The following is an 18,884-nucleotide window of genomic DNA, read 5'->3' as shown; positions in this document are numbered from 1 at the left end:
GAGGCTCCGATTGAAGGAAAGCAAATTATGGAAAAGGGAAAAAGGAAAAATAACAGCCCTTTATTAAGTATGTGTGTATTAACGTAACACGAGGGAAAAAAGGAAGGGAAAAAAAACCAAGTAAAACAACCAAACAATACCCCTATACCCACCAATAATCCCCTTCAAGAACAAAACCGATAAAACCGGCAAAAAAAAAGAAAATCAAATAGTTCAATTTTTAGCACTCTTTGGTGCAGTTCCAGCCACAGTCAGCAGGGGGCGCTGTCGCGTCACTGGAGATGTAAAAACTTGCAATGTCTTATACCGTTCACCAGGTGGCGCTGTTGAGTTATCAAAAGTGCAGAACTTGTAATGTTCTATAGTAGTCACCGGGTGGCGCTGTTGAATCACTAGAGGAGTGGAACTTGCAATGTCCAGCGCTCGTCACCGGGCGGCGCTGTTGGATCCCAGGTCTCCGCCGGGTGGAAAGGGAGGAGGGGGGAGGGGGAAGGGAAACAGAAAGTTCTCCCAATGGAAGAAAAAAAAACTCACGACTCGGTGAAAGTCCCGCGGTGGAAAAGAACCAAGACTGCAACCAGCCCGTAACTCTGCAGAGAGCTCCCACAGGGAAAAAAGAAACAAAGGAGAAACCAGGCAGTCTCCCCTGCCGGCTGTAGCCTCCCCTCCTGCTCCCGAGCTGAGCTCCCAACCAACTCCCGCCTTCTTCCCAACTCCTCCCCCGTCGTTGCCAGGAGACTAATTCTCGGTCGTTAAGAGCCAGGCCGACTCTTTTGTTCACTTGATGATTCTTGAATAGCATTCATGCGGGGGGGGGGAGGGGGAAGAAGGGGAAAGGAAAAGAAAAAATTCCTTTCTAAAATCAGAACTATGACAATATTATATAACTAAAAAATATTACATTATCTTGCATCTCTTGCATCTCAAGTGCTTAAAAAATGTTACCAATAACTTAAATGATAGGAAGAGAGTGATTACTGCTAAAAGAAACTAAAAAATTCTGGACAGGCAGAGTGAAAGAAAAGATGACAGAACAGCCTTGAAATACAATTAGTTTTGAAACTCTAATACAAAAGTGTGACTATCACCTTGTCCTAAATAGCAGCATTTTTACCACCTCTTCACAACCCCACAGCTCCATAAGTGTTTCACACACCTTCCACTGCTCTTTGCTTCAGGAGGACACAAGTTGTTTGATCACACTTGTGCTGACTGACAGGAACACGAAACGTTCTCATTTTGAACAGTAGAAGCTTCAGAGCACAAAGCACTTTTCTCTGTCTCTCTTATAATATTTTGCAAAGGCTTCCCACCTACCAGATCTTGCAGCGAAGTCATAACCATTGTGTTTCTGTCAAATCACTGCCTACTGTCATTAACACTCACCATTACAACACCTCTCTAGGATCAAGCTGATGGAGAAAAAAATTTGGTAGAATACATCCTATTCAAAGACACATCTACCCAAGCAGCAGAGGTAGCAGCCTAAATTCAGCTTGAACAAAGTCAAGCTCAATGCTTAACAGTATTTCCCAACTATTTTAATCATCTCCCATTTCCTTATGCTGTGCTTGAGCAAAAATCTATACGTCATTTTTAGTTCCATGTATTTGAAATACCACTGGCTCTCAAAACATTTGAAGTTATCTGGATCATACACATACATATGCAAAACATTTAATGCTTTGTCCAAGAAAGGTGTTTCCTAGGTGAGGCTGTTTAATTAAAAATTAAAAGCAGATGGCTGCAATACAACATAATTCTGGAAAGAATCTTGGATTCAAGTTAATTACTTCTTTATATGATTAAAGAGAACCCCAAAACAAAGCTAAATGCTGCAGGATGTATCAACCACAGAAAATCCACTATGGTTAGAAAGAGAAGGAGCTACTGGAGAGGATCCAGCAGAGGCCACAGAAATGGTTGAGGGGTCTGGAGCATCTCCCCGATAAACAGAGATTGTGGGAGCTGGGCCTGGTTAGTCTGGAGAGAAGACTGAGAGGGCATCCCATCAAACTGAGAGGGGATTCCATCAATCCACACAAATATCCCCAAGGGACATCAGAAGACGGTCCCAGACTCTGTTCACTGCTGCCCAGTGACAGGACAAAGAGCAAAGGCCATAAACTCAAACACATCAAGTTCCCTCTCAACATGAGGCAGAACTTCTTTCCATGGAGGTGGCAGAGCCTGGAACAGCTGCCCAGGGAAGGTGTGGAGACATCCCAAACCTGCCTGTACACGTCCCTGTGTCACCTGCTCCAGGGGACCCTGCCTGAGCAGGGGATTGGGCTGGCTGATCTCCAGAGGTTCCTTCCAGCCCCAAATATCCTGGGATTCTGTTCCAAGAAGTGCTAGTTAAGTGTGAACTACATTTGACCAGGGGTGGATGAAAGGGTATTCTACAAGCACAGATCTACAGCATAAATAGGAAGCTGAATGGAAGTCATCATCAGCTTATGAAACATCATTTCCAATGATTATATAAGAAATAATTAAGATGGTGACAGACAGAGTCCATCCATGCCTCTGTTATAAATCAATGTGAGCTCACCTCCCACACTGCTACCACTGCTCTACCTGCCAAGAACTGTCAGAAACGTAATTCTTGTTCTTCAGTCAGCATAAGAACTGCAGTGGAAATTTACTGGAAGCACCGAACATCCAACACAGACCTCACTGAGAAAGCATATTGCCTCTGCAAACTGGAAGGCCATACCTGTATTTTCCACTCATCACTGCACTGAAGTGATTTAATTTTATGGCTCAGAAGAGGGCATCCACCTCCTGTTCAGGTTCTTACCACACTTTCCTGTGGTCTGCAAAGACACAGAGTCCCCACTGCTTGGATTTCAGCTTTGTGCAAGAGAGGCTCAGGACCTTTTATGATCAACACATTGACAATGGAGCAAAAGCAACTCATATGAGAGCTGCTAGTTGGGCTGGAGAGCGGTACTAGAGGTGGAGAGAAAACGCAGAGGTCCCCCAGGGACAGCCTGGAGGAGGGGGAAGGCCAAGGAGCAGATGGTTGTACTTTCCACGCAGATGTCATGTGGGAATGGAAGAGCTGAAAGGCTTCCAGGAAGAATCTGTCCGTGCCTTGTCTGCATTATAGACATCAACATTCTGACCCCTGTCTGGAAACTGATCAGCACTCAGAATTAACAACATGCCATGGGCTCGTGCTCACAGCTGAAGAACACCTGACACTCCAAATAAAGTGGAGGATACTGGAAATTTCCTCCTTTTAGTTTACTAGGAGTGCAGGTCACAGTTCAGAGCAGAAAGAGTGGCCTAACATTTCCCCCAGACATTCCTTAGCCATGTCCTGTCAGCAGAAACCCACTGGTTCTCAATGTGGCAGATGTCAACTACAAATATTTCTGAAAAAAAAATCTTCCATAACACAAAACAAAAACCCTCCACAAACTCCCCCCAAAACCTCCAAACCCCCCCCCCCAAAAAGCCCAAACAAACCACCACAAAAGCGAAAGAAAACAACAAAAAATGTAAGTCTCCACCTCACTGAATCCTCCTAATAAATACTCTGCATGACCCTGTAAGATTAAAGACCAATTTAAAGAAATAGGAAAAAAGGTAAATCAAAATTAGCCCAGCATAGCTCAGTTTAATTTATATTTGAAAAGTAAAGTATGCACATTATTGTGTTTTCAAACTATGCTGGTAGGTTATTACACCTGGCACACAGACAGAAAACCTGTATTTGTTCTTAAAGTCTTTGTTTCAAATACCACATTATTGTAACAAATATAATAGAAAGGAGAAAAAATCCAACATATTTCTGCAGGATTTGGGTAATTTTATCCAGATATTTTTGCACAACACTTGATACTCTTAACTAATATTTTGAAAGGTGGAAAATACATTCATCCAGGCTGCAGAGGAGAAGAAAAACAGCATGGTGATTGTATTTCATTATTAGGGGGTTAAAGCAAATGAGGACAGACTAAGGAAACTGAAATTTATTATGGAGAAGGCTGAGGAGGCATCTCCTACTACCTAAGGGGCATTTAGAAAAGTCTAGAGCAGATTAGTAGATTCTGGTCAGAAGAACACAATGAAAGGACAAAACCAAGCAGTCAAAAGTGGCAAACTGTTCAAAATTCTGCACAGACGTGAGAAAAAAAACATTCTTTCCCACAAGACCAATTAAACACATAAGCAAGTGACACAGCGAAGCTGGGGACTTCCCTTCCTTGAGGATTTTCCGAACTGGACAAACCTGCATGAAACCAGAGCTCCAGAAAGCTCATCCAAGCCTAATTTTTCCAAGATTCTGAGAAAAAGAAATATTTAAGAAACTGTGGAAGTTATTAAGAACAATTTAAAGTGGTTGTAGCTTTAATTGCACAAATAAGAACAAGAACATATGGACTGGTTTCACAGTCACTGCTCCAGCAGTTTCTCCCATGCCATGAGATGGCACAGGATGTTAATTTACTATTAATAGCAACCCACTAATGGGCTCTAAAATGGATCTGACGCTTGGGGTAACTGGTCCCAGTGTTGGTCTGTGTTCACATAGTGGTCTCAGGTGATCAGCTGCCATAAGGGGTTTCTCACATCTCCATAACTCAAGATCTGTGCTTGTAGCACTGAATGCTTTCATTCTCCACACCAAAACCAAAGGAAGCTTGGGGGTTTGGTCATGTGCATTAAGGGGGTTGTTATTTTTAATAATTCTAACTCAAACAGAAATTTTGCTCTCATATATTAAAAAAACCCACACAAAAAATCCACCAAAAAAAAAAAAAAAGGCTTCAACCCTGAGAATTCTCTGTTAATCCCCACGGGGACCTTTGCAGTTCCCAGCCACCTCACAAAAGGAAAACTGAAGCACTGAACAGTTTCCTGAGGCCCTTCCTATACCTGGGGAGAACAATTTCCAAGCTTGGGAATGAACACTGTAAAACTAACAGACAAAACACGTTCTTCCCATGCAGAAAAATTCTGCTTAAAGCCCAACAGCCTGCAGATACTGTTCACCCAACATGCCTGAAGTGAGGAAGTACCATTTAAATCTCACTGCTTAAGCAGAATTTGGCATGGGGAACTTCTCATCTCTCATCTCTCTCAGATAAAGAGCTTTACATGTTTTATAATGATTTTAATAGCGGCTACTGGACAGAAAAGGGGAAACAGCTGGCTGGTCAATTACACTTTTAATTAATGTTTCCTTTAAAAAGCTGATACAGATTTAAGAATCCATTAAATGCGATGAAATGAACTTGTTAATTTTTCATCAAATTATTTCAGCCTTCCTGTGAGATGTACAAAGATGCTTAAATACAGTCACATTTCTAATAGAGTAAATACAAATACTGTTAATAATTATGCTCTCTATACACTTTTTTTTTTTTACTGCCACATTCCTGAACTTTAAGAGTGGCACATTTAACCATAAATGGCTAATTACCTTGGTTTCCCATTTCATGAAAAGTTAATACAAGTGAAAAAGATGGGAAGTTGTCCTTCCCATGATTTAATTCAGCATGCAACACAAAGATGCTCTACAACATGTATTTTTCTTTCTTTATAATCAAGGAGTCAACCGCAAAAAGCTACCTAAACTACTTTACAAATGGAAAAAAAACATTTTAAGGAAACAGGGGAAGGCAGCATGGGCTAAACGGTATGCTTTTAAGAAAAACAAAAGGAAAAGCAGACCAGAATTAAAAAATAAAGTTCAATTTATCTCATATTTACACTTTGATTTGAGTGGATGCCCTCTCTGGCAATGTTTCATCTCAAAATATAATTTTAAATACCACAAGACTGCATACCATCTCTGTAGAAGTGAACTGAAAACAGAGGTGGTAAAATTGTGTTTGTTCTCTTTATTTCTTTTAAATACGACAAAAAGAGAATAAAAAATAGTATCTTAATTCTAGAGGCCATAGATATTTAACTTATTAGATTTTGTAAGTCAAGACCTAAGGAAACTGAATAATAAATCTTCAATTATTGCCAACAAGTGAAATCCTTACAATATTAGAGGGAATAGAAGGAATAAAGCTGCTAAATGAAACTGTTTATTTTTGTCGAAGAACAGATTTTTGCCCACAAGACACGTGGCCTTTTTGCTCAGGTACAAATCTAGATTCCTCTCCTAGGCAATGATGAGACAGAAGCACCTGAAAAGACATCCCTCTTAATACGCATTAATTTCTTAATATTTCTGAAATAATCCAAGTGTATGGACTGCAATAAAGGGGTTTCATAAAAGTTCCATGCTCAAATAAAATGTTCCCTGTTCAAGTAAATGTTTTATCCCGAGTCCTCTCTCAACAGCTGACTTGAAATTGTACAACTGTCAACATAGCCACACTTTAAGACAAATTCTACTCCTATTAATAAGGAAAGCTATGTCAGAAAAAAAGAGGGTTCTTGGCATTTGTGGTTTTGGGTTTTTATCTTTTTTCCCAGTTGCAGTTCACTACGAAGCCACAAAAACTTTTGCACTGATCATACGGAAGGAGCCACGGAACAGCAGAAACAATTCCTTAACCCACCACTATCACTGCAAAAGCTACTGAAGAAACTCCACTCTGAGGTTCCTTTCCTCAGTATGTTAAACACCAAATGTGTTACTTTGCAGTTAATAATATTTGATAATATGCTAATTCTACATCACAGGGCGACTGCTCGGTACCGTTGGTAGTTTCTACCCTGCCATGGCTCACAAAATTATGCCATGATTTTAAGTAATGAACAGCAGATTCCAAAATATGCATTCAAAACATAACTTAATGAAGGTTAATTGTAACTGGCTTTGATTATGATAGCTATGAAAGCACTTCTTTACCTAGGCAACCCAAAAGCATTAGCATTCAAACTCTGATGCCAGGTCAAGGCTGTGGTCTGACTGTGTCTGTGTCTGAAAGACATGAATTTCTCACATCCAGCCTGCTTTATCACGTTTATATTTCCACCCAGATTAACTCAAAGCACAAATCCTTTAATTAAATTTCAAGACACAAACCAAGTGGGTTTTTTTGTCAAAGCCATGAGAAATAATAAGCACACTGTATTTCCAATATATACAAATGCTTCATGGTGAGGCTTAACTTCTCCACTTGTAGTGCAAATGCATGTGCAATATTTTCAGATAATTAAAACAGCTTAACATATCAATTAATACTGTAAGTAAGGGTTTTTGACAGCTACACAACTGTTCCCCGTAAATTAAAGGCTTCTTTTTTCAGCCTTTCCCTCTTCCTAGCTCACTTTCTCTCAAATGAATTAATTTTCTTTGTATAGCAAATGCAACAGTGCCCTGGGAATGGATTTGATGGATGGAGTGTTCAGTGGATGAGGAATCAGCTGGATGGTCATATCCTAAAAAGGTCCCTTGCAACCTCAACTCTTCTGTGATCATCTGAACACCACCTTCCTCTTCACAGTGTTCTCTTGGGTCTTCCTCAAGCCCTAACAAGAGCTGTCCAGTAAAATGCACAGCCAAAAGCAATATAGACATGCAGTGAGACGGCATGAACTTATCCAGGAAGCTGTCCAGGAAAGTTATCCCTCCTTCTCAGAACCCTACACTACCCCAGTGAATGTTAAAGATGAAGAAAGGTGGAAGGGTCTGATTTATGCCCCCTCTGGAATGGGAGCTGCTGCTTCTCTCTCCATCTAAGGGTCCCCATCAACCACAACTTTGTAGAGGGGTCTGTAGAAGCAGGACAGTGCCAAGAGATTCAAGCATACTTTGCTACAAAGTGTTTCTAAGTACATCTGTCTCCCTCTGCAGAAACAGGCTTTCACACAAACTGAAAGGAAGCATCATGCATTAAACCTTTTTACATTAAAAAACACTGTATTACTAAGCTTTGTGCTTAGTTCATTACTATAGTAGCAGTTTCAAATCCTCTATTAAGAACTCAGAAAATACCCATATAAATTTTATTTTTTATTTTTTAAAAATTTTTTATTAAAAAAAAAAGTACAAATGTCTAACAAAGTACAAATGTCTAACAATCATTTTTACTACTCCAGAAGAACAGTCCATGCCCAGAGCACACCCTTCACAAGTCTTTACCAAAAGCCTCTTACCTATGCCATACATAAAAAAGAACATCTGTTAAAAGAGACAAATGTTTAAGCCAGTCAAAATTAAAGTGCTAGAAACAGCCTGGAAGACAAATCTTGTTCCCTTCTGCAGTTCCGTAGATGGACTGCACATAAAAACCCACTTCAGTTTAATTTCCTTCAAATTTAAGAAAACGAGTATATTCTGGGTTTATGAAAACTTCATGGGCTTTCTCTCTTCCCTGAGAACCACCACTACAAGAGCATTATTCTTTTTCTCGCTTTGGTATCACTCTTATCTGCATGTCAAACATGCAGACAGTTTAGTCTTTCTCTCTCTCATCCTTGTCTCATTTACATCACTACATTGTTTTGATTAAAGCTGCTGAATTTCTACCTCCTAGTGCTAACAGTGAGGGCAGGAAATGTGGGAGGAAGTAGTGTCGGAGAAGGTAACACATCCAAGGTATCCATGGTGCCACTGTTTAACATGGAAAGATTTATGTCCCAAGTCAGCTTCAGAGATGAATAAATTATGGGAAAGTAGTCATTAATAAAAAAAAAGAAAAATGCTAGGACTTTAACAAATATGTCAACAAGCATTCACAGACTATTAAAAAAAAAATTTAATTTGCATGCCAGTTTTAAGAGGTTAAAAGTCCTTCGCCATTTGAATGTGTGAAAAGTCACAGTATATGAATCTATACTGAGAGAAAAAAAAAAGCAACATCAAAACCAGAGAGGACAACAAAAAGTAGAATTACTTACATGTTACCTTGTACAGTTTCTGATCTATCCCTTAACAGTAAATCAATAGGTGACAAAACATGAAAGCAAAAAGCCTTTCCTGCTTCTTTTAATAATGTGGGGGTACTAATTAAAGAGTTAACTTTCTGATAGCAAGAAATTGGACAGGCATCAAACCAATTTATTCTTCATTAATAATTTCTGGCTCAAATAGTGATGGGGAGGGGGAAATCCAAATGCATGAATATCACTAATCAGTGCAAAAATGCCACAAATACAGCTACTGAACACAGTACGCTTTCCATACTATTTGCAGTCACATGACAAATAATGCAACTCTGAACCAGAAAAGAATCTGGGGAAGCTGATCAGGGCACATATCTTTGCTTTTCCCTTGGGGCATTTGGGCAAGACAAAGGCGAGCTGCTGTTCTAAGAAGCAATGTCAACTTTTTTTAAATCTAATTTATCATCCAGGATAAGAAAATCACAGGGCTTTGCAACTACCTTTGTGTGTTTCTGTAGCAACAACTCTGCATGCACAAGTAATTCCACCCAAAGGATGCCATGTACCTGTGTTGTGTCCCAAACTGCGAAGGGCAGTCAGATACCACGGCAAATATCACTTTACACATAAGCAATTTGTCAAATGAGATTTAATCCCCATGCTTCCCTCACCTGCAGTGCCATAGAAAACAAGAATCAACTCCAGTACTGAGAACAGCATTTTTCATGACTTCAATAGCATTAAATTGAAAAAAAAACCCCAACAAAACACAACAACAACCAACCCATTCAACAGTTCTGTTGGGTCATTACATGAGGTGATAATACTGTTGCGGAGTTTTTTGCCCTGTCTGTTGAAAAGGAGTGAGCTATGACTTGATCAATACTCTCCATGCAGCTTCCCCACAGCTGGGTTGCCCCGGCCATGAATTGGATTCGTAGCAGAGCAAAATGCCTCCTTAGCCAGTAAACATCTGTTCACTGATGCACTTGGGTTTTCTATTTGCAGAAAATAGCTCACACGCTGGTTTTGTACTTTACTTGCTTTTTTTTTTCCTGCTGCAAACTGCTGGTGGCTTCCACTTATACAAAACATTCTCAAGATGTTTGTCACAGCTTGCCTTTCACTTAAAAATCCATGGGAATATTACAAGCTATGAAACCACTAGTTTTTATGATTGCCAACCCTTTAGGTATTCTTCAGTCCTCTGCTCTGCAATTTAACTTGTAATAGTGTTCACTCTCACTGTAACCCTTTGGGATCCTGTTTTTGCCACTACAAGCCCTCCTGTCCCTGCTCATCTACAGAAAAAAATCCCTCAGCATCAACTACATGAATGCACCCTCTGATCTGAGCAACCACCAGCCACATACAAAGATACACAAAATTAAAAGCATTTTATACTCATTTATGAGACTTCAACGAGTTCATTCCAGTAGAATTTCTACTCCTTGACTGAGGACATAAATCCACGACTTTATCAGTGAGAGCAATCAGCAACAGATAGCACTATTGACCAATGTATATAATAAATCAGATCTCTATGAGAGACCACACAGATCACAGGTCAGTTGTCAGATTACCCTGGTTTTTAGATTGTTGGCCAGACATCAAAAAAGACATTAAAAAAACAGAGCAGTGCAGACCAGCGTGAAATGATCTGGATTAAAAGCGAAGGACTGTTGATCAGTGTGTTTTTACACAATATCCAAGAACATCACAGGACAAGATATTTCATAAAAAGGGGCAAGTGGAAAAAAATATAAAAAGAGCAACAATGGAGCACTCTTAAGATGCACTGGATTTTTCAATGAAACAAAAAACAGGCAGATGAGAAGAGCAAAAATAACCAAAAGGAGCCTCAAAGACACTGTCAGGAAGATCAGCACAGGCCAAGTTCTAAAGCAGTCAACATGTTAAGGAGGGTGGGTGCTGACTCTTGACTGGAAAGAACTTGGAGTACAAAACACAGTGTTCTCCTGTAAAAATACATATATTTTCTGAAGGCAAGACTTTTTTCTTGGTTTTCTAGAAAGAAGGAAGCTGAAAAAACTAATAAAAGATTTTCCTCCAAGCAGGTCAGCACTTACAAACAGAACAGTATATCCTGAGCCAGTTTCTGCAATGTACATTTAATTTACACTTTGCTTTTGAAGGAAGGCTCTCCATCAAAACTGACCTCCTGTTCAGTATCCTTGATTAGTACTTTTGAGTTCATTAAATCTGCCCTTGAATAGTATCTTCTAGTTCTTAACTTCTATGGACAGTGTGATGATACTGGTAATTAGGAGCATTTCCTTCACCACGTGAAACAGTAAAGTGTGAGATTCAAACCAGCATGGAACCAGGACACACTTTGATACATTTGCTTCCAACAAGTTTTAAGTTACTGAAAGAGAAAGTTTCTAGTTTGTAATACAAATCCACACCACAAGTTAAACTATTGTTAAAGCTTGCTTAGGTTGGCAAACTCCTGTTTAAGCCAAACGGCTACAAAAAAGTCTTCACAAAAAGATGTTTGGGTCTAACTTCATTTAAATTAGTAGTAAAATTACCCATTTATCCACTTTAACTAACCTGGCTTCATACTAACTGAACTAAAACTCCATTTTATGAACAAATCCTACAAGGAGCTACATGATCTTACTACAGCAGTATTTGCCTTCGCTTATTGCTCAAATGATGTCATCAGCTTTAGACATGGAAAACTTCTAGCAACTTACTTGGCTCTTGTTTTTGATAAAAACAGATTTAGAACAGCAGAACTGTGCCACTCAGCTGTTTCTTCCTTCTTTGCTGTAAATTTGGCAGTGAAAATGAACGCAACACCAGAACAGGAGCACCAGTGAACAGTGTGAGTGACACAGCTGAGTCTGGACACAGTTGTGGTAACAGGAAGAGAGAAGCACAGCATTCCATAAGCAGGAATTAGGTGCTGTACTGTGCAGACTTAAGGCAGAGACACACACCCCCCAATACAGAATATTCACATGTGGTCTCTGTACCCAAGCCCACATCACTGTGGCTGCTCAGTGCCGAGCTCAAACATCCAACACCAAATCACCCCCAAGTCACCTACACAACCCCTTGGGCAATTCTCACACAACACACAAAAGACCCTTGTCTCTCCTCAACCTCTCCAAGCTCTTCCTTATGGGACTATTTTCTCTCCCATCTATGCCCTTTGTGTTTTTACAAATTCACTGTTTTTCCACCACATTAATAATACACAAAAAGATGATGAACCTTCTTGAATCACCACAATCACATGGTTTTAGTCAGAAAGGTTTTCAAAGTATTACAGAAATTAAACTCTTCCCAGGGGTTTTTAGCAAAGAGCAGACAACAAATGAAGTTACCAGGCAATGGGCCAACAACCAAACCTGAATACTTCAGCCCTCCCAATATGGATTAAAATGAAATTCCTGCCTCTATATAAAAGCAACTGTATAAAAACTGAAGCCCAGTTAAAAGCACATGAAAGCAGCATATTGGAATCACTTAAATTAATAATAAATACTTCAGGGCCCTCTAGTGGTTTCATCTCTGGTACAAGAAAATTCATGAAGAATGGTTTTTGAAATAAGGCTACTGAAGTGTACTGCAATATTGTGTTTTATTTTTGTCACTCTCCTGTAATTAAGAACATTTAGGCTGGAAAGCTGCCTAGGAAATTACCAGAAAGGCAAAAAAATATACAATCTAATATATGTTCACAGAATCAGATAATGGGTAGTATTTTTGGTTCTTTGTAAAAATGAGAAGTTACTCAAAAACATTTTCAACTGTGTACAACCAGGAGAAAAAAGATACAACCACTCTCCCAAACCTGCATCACAATGATTACTGAAATGTCAAGCTCTGAGCTAGCTCAAACCTGCATGGTTTAAAAAAAAAGTGGAAAATTGATATTTTCTCACAAAAATTGCATCTGCAAGATTTCAGAAGCCTACACCACATGTTCAGAGGATTGCTTCATTCTTCATCTATCACCCTATCACTTACGTCCTCTTCTGGCTTTATTACATGGTAAAACCGTTACAGAAAACAGGTAACAAATTTCCCATTGAAACACACAAAGACAACTCAAAATGTAAGTATATAATCAGTCACAACAGTCCCAAGTCTGTAACCAAGTTCAAGATAGTGTAATAGGAGAAACAGAATGAAATACCAGTTGCAAAGGTTTTCTGTACCTATCTACATTAATAGAAACAAAGAGAAAAAAATAGAAAAAAAAAAAACAGAAAAAAACTACGACAAACAGGAAAAAAAGCCACATAACACCTTTTTCAGGTCCCAAAGGTAAGTGCATGAGCTTGAAAATTATTCCAACAGATCTTACGATCAGGAGTGTGGTAGCAAGACTATCTAAATGACCCCATTTAGGCATATGAATCTTTCTCAAGCCAGAGAGAGAAGCCACAAATTTAAGTACAAATTCAAGAATAAGTGGGAGTTGGGAGGTTTTTAACCCAGCAGCAAACTACAGCCATTCTGAAATGGGCCTCTACAGAACTACACATCCATACCTGCTTCTGGATCTAAACTCCATCAGTAGCTGTGCTGTATCTAAAAAATATAAAGTAAAAAAGTCCCAAACAACAAAATCCCCACAGAACTTACCTCATGGAGGTTATACTGCTGATGAGCTTTTCAGATTGATCTGACAACCTGGATGGAAGAATTATTTCAACTGGCTGCAGGCGCAAAACTCGACTCTCCAATTCTGAGCGAGAAGCAGAGTCCCGAAAACAGTCAAAAATTACTTCTCCGGTAGTTGGTTGGATCGCCTGTCAAATAAAAATAAATACACATATATAACCAATGGATATTTTCATTTCAGGGAGTGCTTTAGTGACTCGAATTGTTAAGCCAGAACGAAAATCTATGGTGTACAGCACAAAACTGTACAGCACCCACACACACTGTGAACATGGCAGATAAAAAAACATAATTGTGTTTTTATCAAATCTGTAGTATGGCAGTAACTTCAAAGGACTGTCATGACTTTGTCTTGGTAAGTGGCAGCAACACCTTAAAAATATAAATGTGCTCTTGTTGTCGTCAATCCACCACTGTGCAACTTTTCATACAATTCAACTCTATGTAATTGAAGTCTATGAAAGCAACATGTAATTCAGCCTGGAATCTAAATGTGCTTTTGTTGTTCTCTCCCATCTGCAGTGTGACATTCAAACACAAGCGCAATCAAGATGCTTTTAAATTAATTAGTTACCAGCTGACCAGGCTTCAGTTATCACCGTGTTTTGCTGGTTAAACAATCGTGGTTTTAATCTTCACCATAAAAGAGGATACAAATCTGAAGTGTAAATGGGAAAATACTCTAAGTCTTTTCCTCTAAAGAATAGTATTTTATAAAGGAAAAAAGTGCTCACAGTCTTTAAAATACTGACTCAAAAATGTTTAAAGTTAGTAAAGCATCGGAACTGATGATTTCCCTGTATTTGGTTAAAATATGTTTTCAAGTGAAACAACAGCAAATACAGCTTCACAAATAATCATCTATCAACTCCTTTTCTGATGTAAAGACATCACAGTTCACATATTGATGATATCCTACCTAAACTGCCTCTTTTTTGAAAAAAAAATAGGAAAAATAATTAAAAAAAATCAATTCCCCACACAAAATAATATATACAAGACAGATCACGACTTTTAAGAAGGTAATCACCCACCTTGCAAAATCAACAAAACCACCCCCCACAAACCCTAAAATACTGATTCCCCTGTGAAACTAACTTACCATAATGCCTATAACAATGTCACCTTTCTTCCTGCCCCTTAGGTTTTCCCCATTTTCACAGCAACAGAGGAGGTAGTTATCAGGGACATCTGTTGTTACCTCTTCAACATCTACAGAATCATCCAGCTTCAGCAAAGGGTTCACATGTAACAAGTGTTAAAAAAAAATAGTACAGAGATTTGTGTGGATTGTTCACATGTTCCTTCTGGATCTAAGTCCTTCTCTACTCACAGGCACTAATTTAAAAAATCTTTTTAGCTCCTGGTATCTGGTAAGTTAGTTCAAGAAATTTAAGAAAAATGAGGTAGATAAGGTAGGAGATTGGAAAACAAAAAACGGAAGGGAAGAAACTAAAGTTATTGATTAAAAGCTGTTTCTATCTCATTTTTGCATTTTCTAGGCAGGACCTGCAGAACACTGCAGACTTGGGAAGTCCTCTCTCTGCCTTCAGAAAGCAACTACAGTAAACATAAGCTCTGCTGTTTCACAACAAACCTACAGCCCTGAGGAGATTAAATTCTTTGAAAAGCCAGCCAGATGTTTTAACACAACATAAAATTAAAAGAATTTTGTTTCCTGCTGCCACTCACTACTCGCGTTCCATCCAGGTGATAAAACTGGAATCAAGGCCTCTCACACACCAAGGGTTAGATCTGAAACCAAACTTGTTTGAAAAGGATATCTTCTCCAATAAGTGTGGACTTAGTGTAGAGGGCAGTCAGCTTACGGCTGAAGAGAGAGCTTTTGTTTTCTCCAGCAGCTTTCAGCGCTGCAGTTTCCATTTGTTTTATTACTCCAACCTACAGGCAGACAAACAAGAAACAAAGTTAGATCTCTGATAATAAGTTATTATTTTTATTATTCCATATAATTGAAGATATTTTTAGATGTGCAAAGAGCAAATGCATGATTCAAGCTCAAGTGCATCATCAGCAGAAAGGGCAGAGGCAAACATCAATCCTACTAATGAGAAAGGCACTCCTTTTCCTGACCCTTTGTCTACTCCTAACTGCCCTCTCAGCTTCTGCCCCTGTGCTTCTTGTCCTATTTTGAAACAGCTAAGCTACAGTTCACTGCTTATCAAAGAATGGTTGCTGCAATCAATTTAGATTCAGCATATGCTGTGATCCTGTGACGTTCTTTTCCTAAAACCAGAAAAAGAGGTATCAACAGAAAGCCATAGAATTACAGGGATCAAGGAGAGGAAGGAAAAAAAATGGGCTGTGATAAAGAAAACAAGCATGTGAGGAAAAATAAAAGAGAGGATACATAAATTTCTCTTTATCAGATGCAAAGACTTGATAAAGAAATACTGAGAGGAAAAATTGTTCCAGAACTGTTTCTGAAAACATGAAGATACTTTTCTGTGAAACAGAGGAAGCCTGAATCTGCTTAAGGCTCCTGACACCTCCCAGAGCAGAGGAATTGAAACAAAGGACATTTTAATTGCAGAAGCAGGTGATAATGAGCTACCCACTTCTCAGCTGAAATATGACCCTGGTTACAACAGGTGTGAGTTATTTCAGTGCTATTCTGTACTCAACAGGATTTAATAAAGGTCAAAGACGACCTTGTGTCCCTTCGCCACAAGGCGCCGCACGTGGACGAACAGCCGGTGGCTTGGAATGCTGGCAGTCATAAAGTTGTGATCCAGGTGGCAATAGATGTTCAGTTCTCTAGCTGCAATCTGCAAAGTACAAGAAAAGTCAGCCAACAGGTTAGAAAGTAATTCAGGAGGGTAAGGAGCTTATCTCTATGACAACAGTGATGCACAGCTACAGTTAAAATCTCAGTGTCAACGGGAAACCATTCCAGGAGAAAGCCTGGAGGGACTGGGCCCCTCCACCTACCTGTCCTGGCATTGCCACAAAGCAGGGCCTTCCCTATCACAGACTTCACCTGTCAGATTTTTAGGGAGCATTTTGATCTTCACCACTGTGAGCCAAACCACATATGCTGCAAATACAGGGTCTGAAACACAGCTCAACAGATGGTCAAATAATTTTTGCACTCCTAAAAACAACAGGAATGGAGGTATTTAATTTCTGGTTAAAAACATGGAATTAAGCTGGCTAACCAATTAAAATACTGAAAAATCAATATCAAAGAGTAGTAGAAACTGAATACTTAATAAAAAAGAGTAACAACACCTACTGAAATGTGACATTATCAAGTGTGATTCGTATTTGACTTTCTGCCCTTTAGTTGTTCACTGACTAAACAATGTGTGTTGAGCAGGAACTGCAGCCAAACACTGACCTGTCTCTCAGGACCACGTATTTCTATTTCTGGACTATGAGTACACCAGCAAATGAGTAGACAAATTATACAGCCCAAATTTCATGGGGAAAATTAATTCCCAGTAACTAAGCAACATTTCTCACTGGTCTCGAGTGTGGAAATAGTACCAATCAAAGGTTGGTAGTAAAGACTTTGGGATACATCACAAAAAAAAAACCAAAACAACATTATGAACCATTAATGAACCATCACTTCAAAATTATGTATGTTATCAAGTCCTTTTTCCCATTCCTACAGATCTGGCATGTGTAGGTGTCACATCTGAACATGCATTCAAGATACCCTCTCCCTCCACACTATACTTGCTATGTTCAGCTCTTTTACACCACTCTTTCCACTGTCTTCCAAACTGAAATACTCCTGGAAGAGTTTCAAGCCAATTCACCTCTGAGAGTTTTACCACTTTAGCTCTGACAAGTAATTATTCTGGGAACTCACCTTAAATTCTCAACATGCAAGACAGCAAGCACTACCATCCAATTACAAAATAATAAAGCCTATTTTGGCAAAAAGTTTAAGCATGCAGAGATTTTTTTCATCTTGATTTCAAGTACTAGAAAAACCCACAAAGAAGTCTCCCTTCTGGAAGTGGTCATAGACCAAGCAGGACATCAGCACAATGCAACAATCTTTTCATAACCCTGGCAAATATTACCTCTGCATCTTCTCCAAAGAAGCGGTATTTGTATCCACATTCCACACACAAAACAGCATCTTTATACTGTTTCTTCATTTCTATGAACTGAAGTTCTAATGGAGTGTAAATGCTTTTGGTTCTTTTATTAAGATTTGTATCCAAAGCATTCTGAGTATTTTCATGGGATTTATGAGATGCAGAAAACTGACTCAGATCACATTGTACCTCCTCCTGTAAATAAAGGATGGAAAAGTATAGTTAAGAATCATCAAACAAATCAACTGCCCCCATATACCTTGGTTTGCACTGACCACAGAGCTAATGACTCTTTTTGCAGTAATTAGCCCCAAGAGCGGCAGCAAAACTATTAAAGTAGGATATACAAAACACAGTTTATTTTGGAATTAAAAGGAATTAAAAAGCCATGAAAGTCACAGTTAGTTGACTTGCTTTAAAACAATCCTTAGACACCTCAGGTGAAATCATATGCCTATTGTATCATAAGTTCTCAAAACACAGATCAAGAGCCATGCAGGCCGCAAAGACTGGGCAGTCTAAACTGCCCAGATATTAAAATAACCACTTCAGTTTACAGTAAGAAACTCCAATGTAGACAGATTAATGATGTTCCAAAAATACAGAAATAAAACAATTTGAGCCTCGGTTCACTGTCTCAACCACCAAAACTGCATTTATTCTCTAGTCTGCCCTTACTACATAAGTTCAAGAAACCTCCCAAAATAATTTACACACAAAAAATCTATACTACAATTTCTAAAATCCTTATCATGTAAGACTTTGAGCAGCCCAGTCTCTCTGCAATTTACCTTTCACAATGACATTATGCAGCTATTTTTGCCAAGCAACTTCAGCTCTACAACTTGCCCATGTTCTGTGTAGTCAGCAAGATGATGGGTTCAGTCTTTCATAAGCACAGTGAACAACAGTGATAAGGCGTATTTCACTTACAGCAAAGTTCTTCTTCACTCAGATCACAATATCAAGTACCAATAACATTGGCTAAAAAAAACCACTAACACAACACCCTCCACAGGTTTTTAAAGCCTATGATCACGCAAAACACAATTCATCAGGCTGTGCTGCAAAATTCTGTATCTGCAAATAAATAAATCCATTAGACTTTCATCTCTAGCAAGCGCCCCATCCAGATGACAAGCAACCAAGTGAACAGACTGTTTTGCAGCCATGATAACTCAGAATAAACACCAATATGGCTTAAATCATATACTCTGGGTCATAGGAATGTACAAAGAGTGCAGTCAGAGAACAACCAGGGAAAAAAGAACATTTAACTCTAACTGCAAAGTTCCCACAACTGGACACCATCCAGCAAGACAGCACAGCCCAGGACAA

General features: G+C 39.0%; 1 protein-coding gene across 5 annotated transcripts in view; it reads right to left on the bottom strand.

The window, feature by feature from the left end:
* The window catches only part of MSH3 (mutS homolog 3), a 99,223-nt gene that overhangs the window by 76,109 nt on the left and 4,230 nt on the right, over positions 1 to 18,884 (bottom strand). For 4 of the 5 annotated variants that reach the window (XM_027880965.1, XM_027880950.1, XM_027880975.1 and 1 more), the window contains exons 4-8: positions 17,529 to 17,741; positions 16,143 to 16,259; positions 15,255 to 15,372; positions 14,573 to 14,718; positions 13,432 to 13,598 (exon numbers count right to left, since the gene is read on the bottom strand). In XM_027880965.1, coding sequence (XP_027736766.1) covers positions 13,432 to 13,598; positions 14,573 to 14,718; positions 15,255 to 15,372; positions 16,143 to 16,259; positions 17,529 to 17,741 — 761 coding nt within the window. Of the gene's footprint in view, positions 1 to 13,431; positions 13,599 to 14,572; positions 14,719 to 15,254; positions 15,373 to 16,142; positions 16,260 to 16,471; positions 16,588 to 17,528; positions 17,742 to 18,884 lie in introns of those variants that run through there. The other variant, XM_027880984.1, reaches the window with a different exon arrangement.

The sequence above is a fragment of the Empidonax traillii genome, unplaced genomic scaffold (genome assembly GCF_003031625.1).
Source record: "Empidonax traillii isolate 1590-97213 ecotype Southwest subspecies unplaced genomic scaffold, ASM303162v1 scaffold6:size4315531, whole genome shotgun sequence".
Classification (NCBI taxonomy): Eukaryota; Metazoa; Chordata; class Aves; order Passeriformes; family Tyrannidae; genus Empidonax; species Empidonax traillii.
Note: the sequence above shows the minus strand (reverse complement) of the source record. Positions and strands in the feature narration are given on the sequence as shown.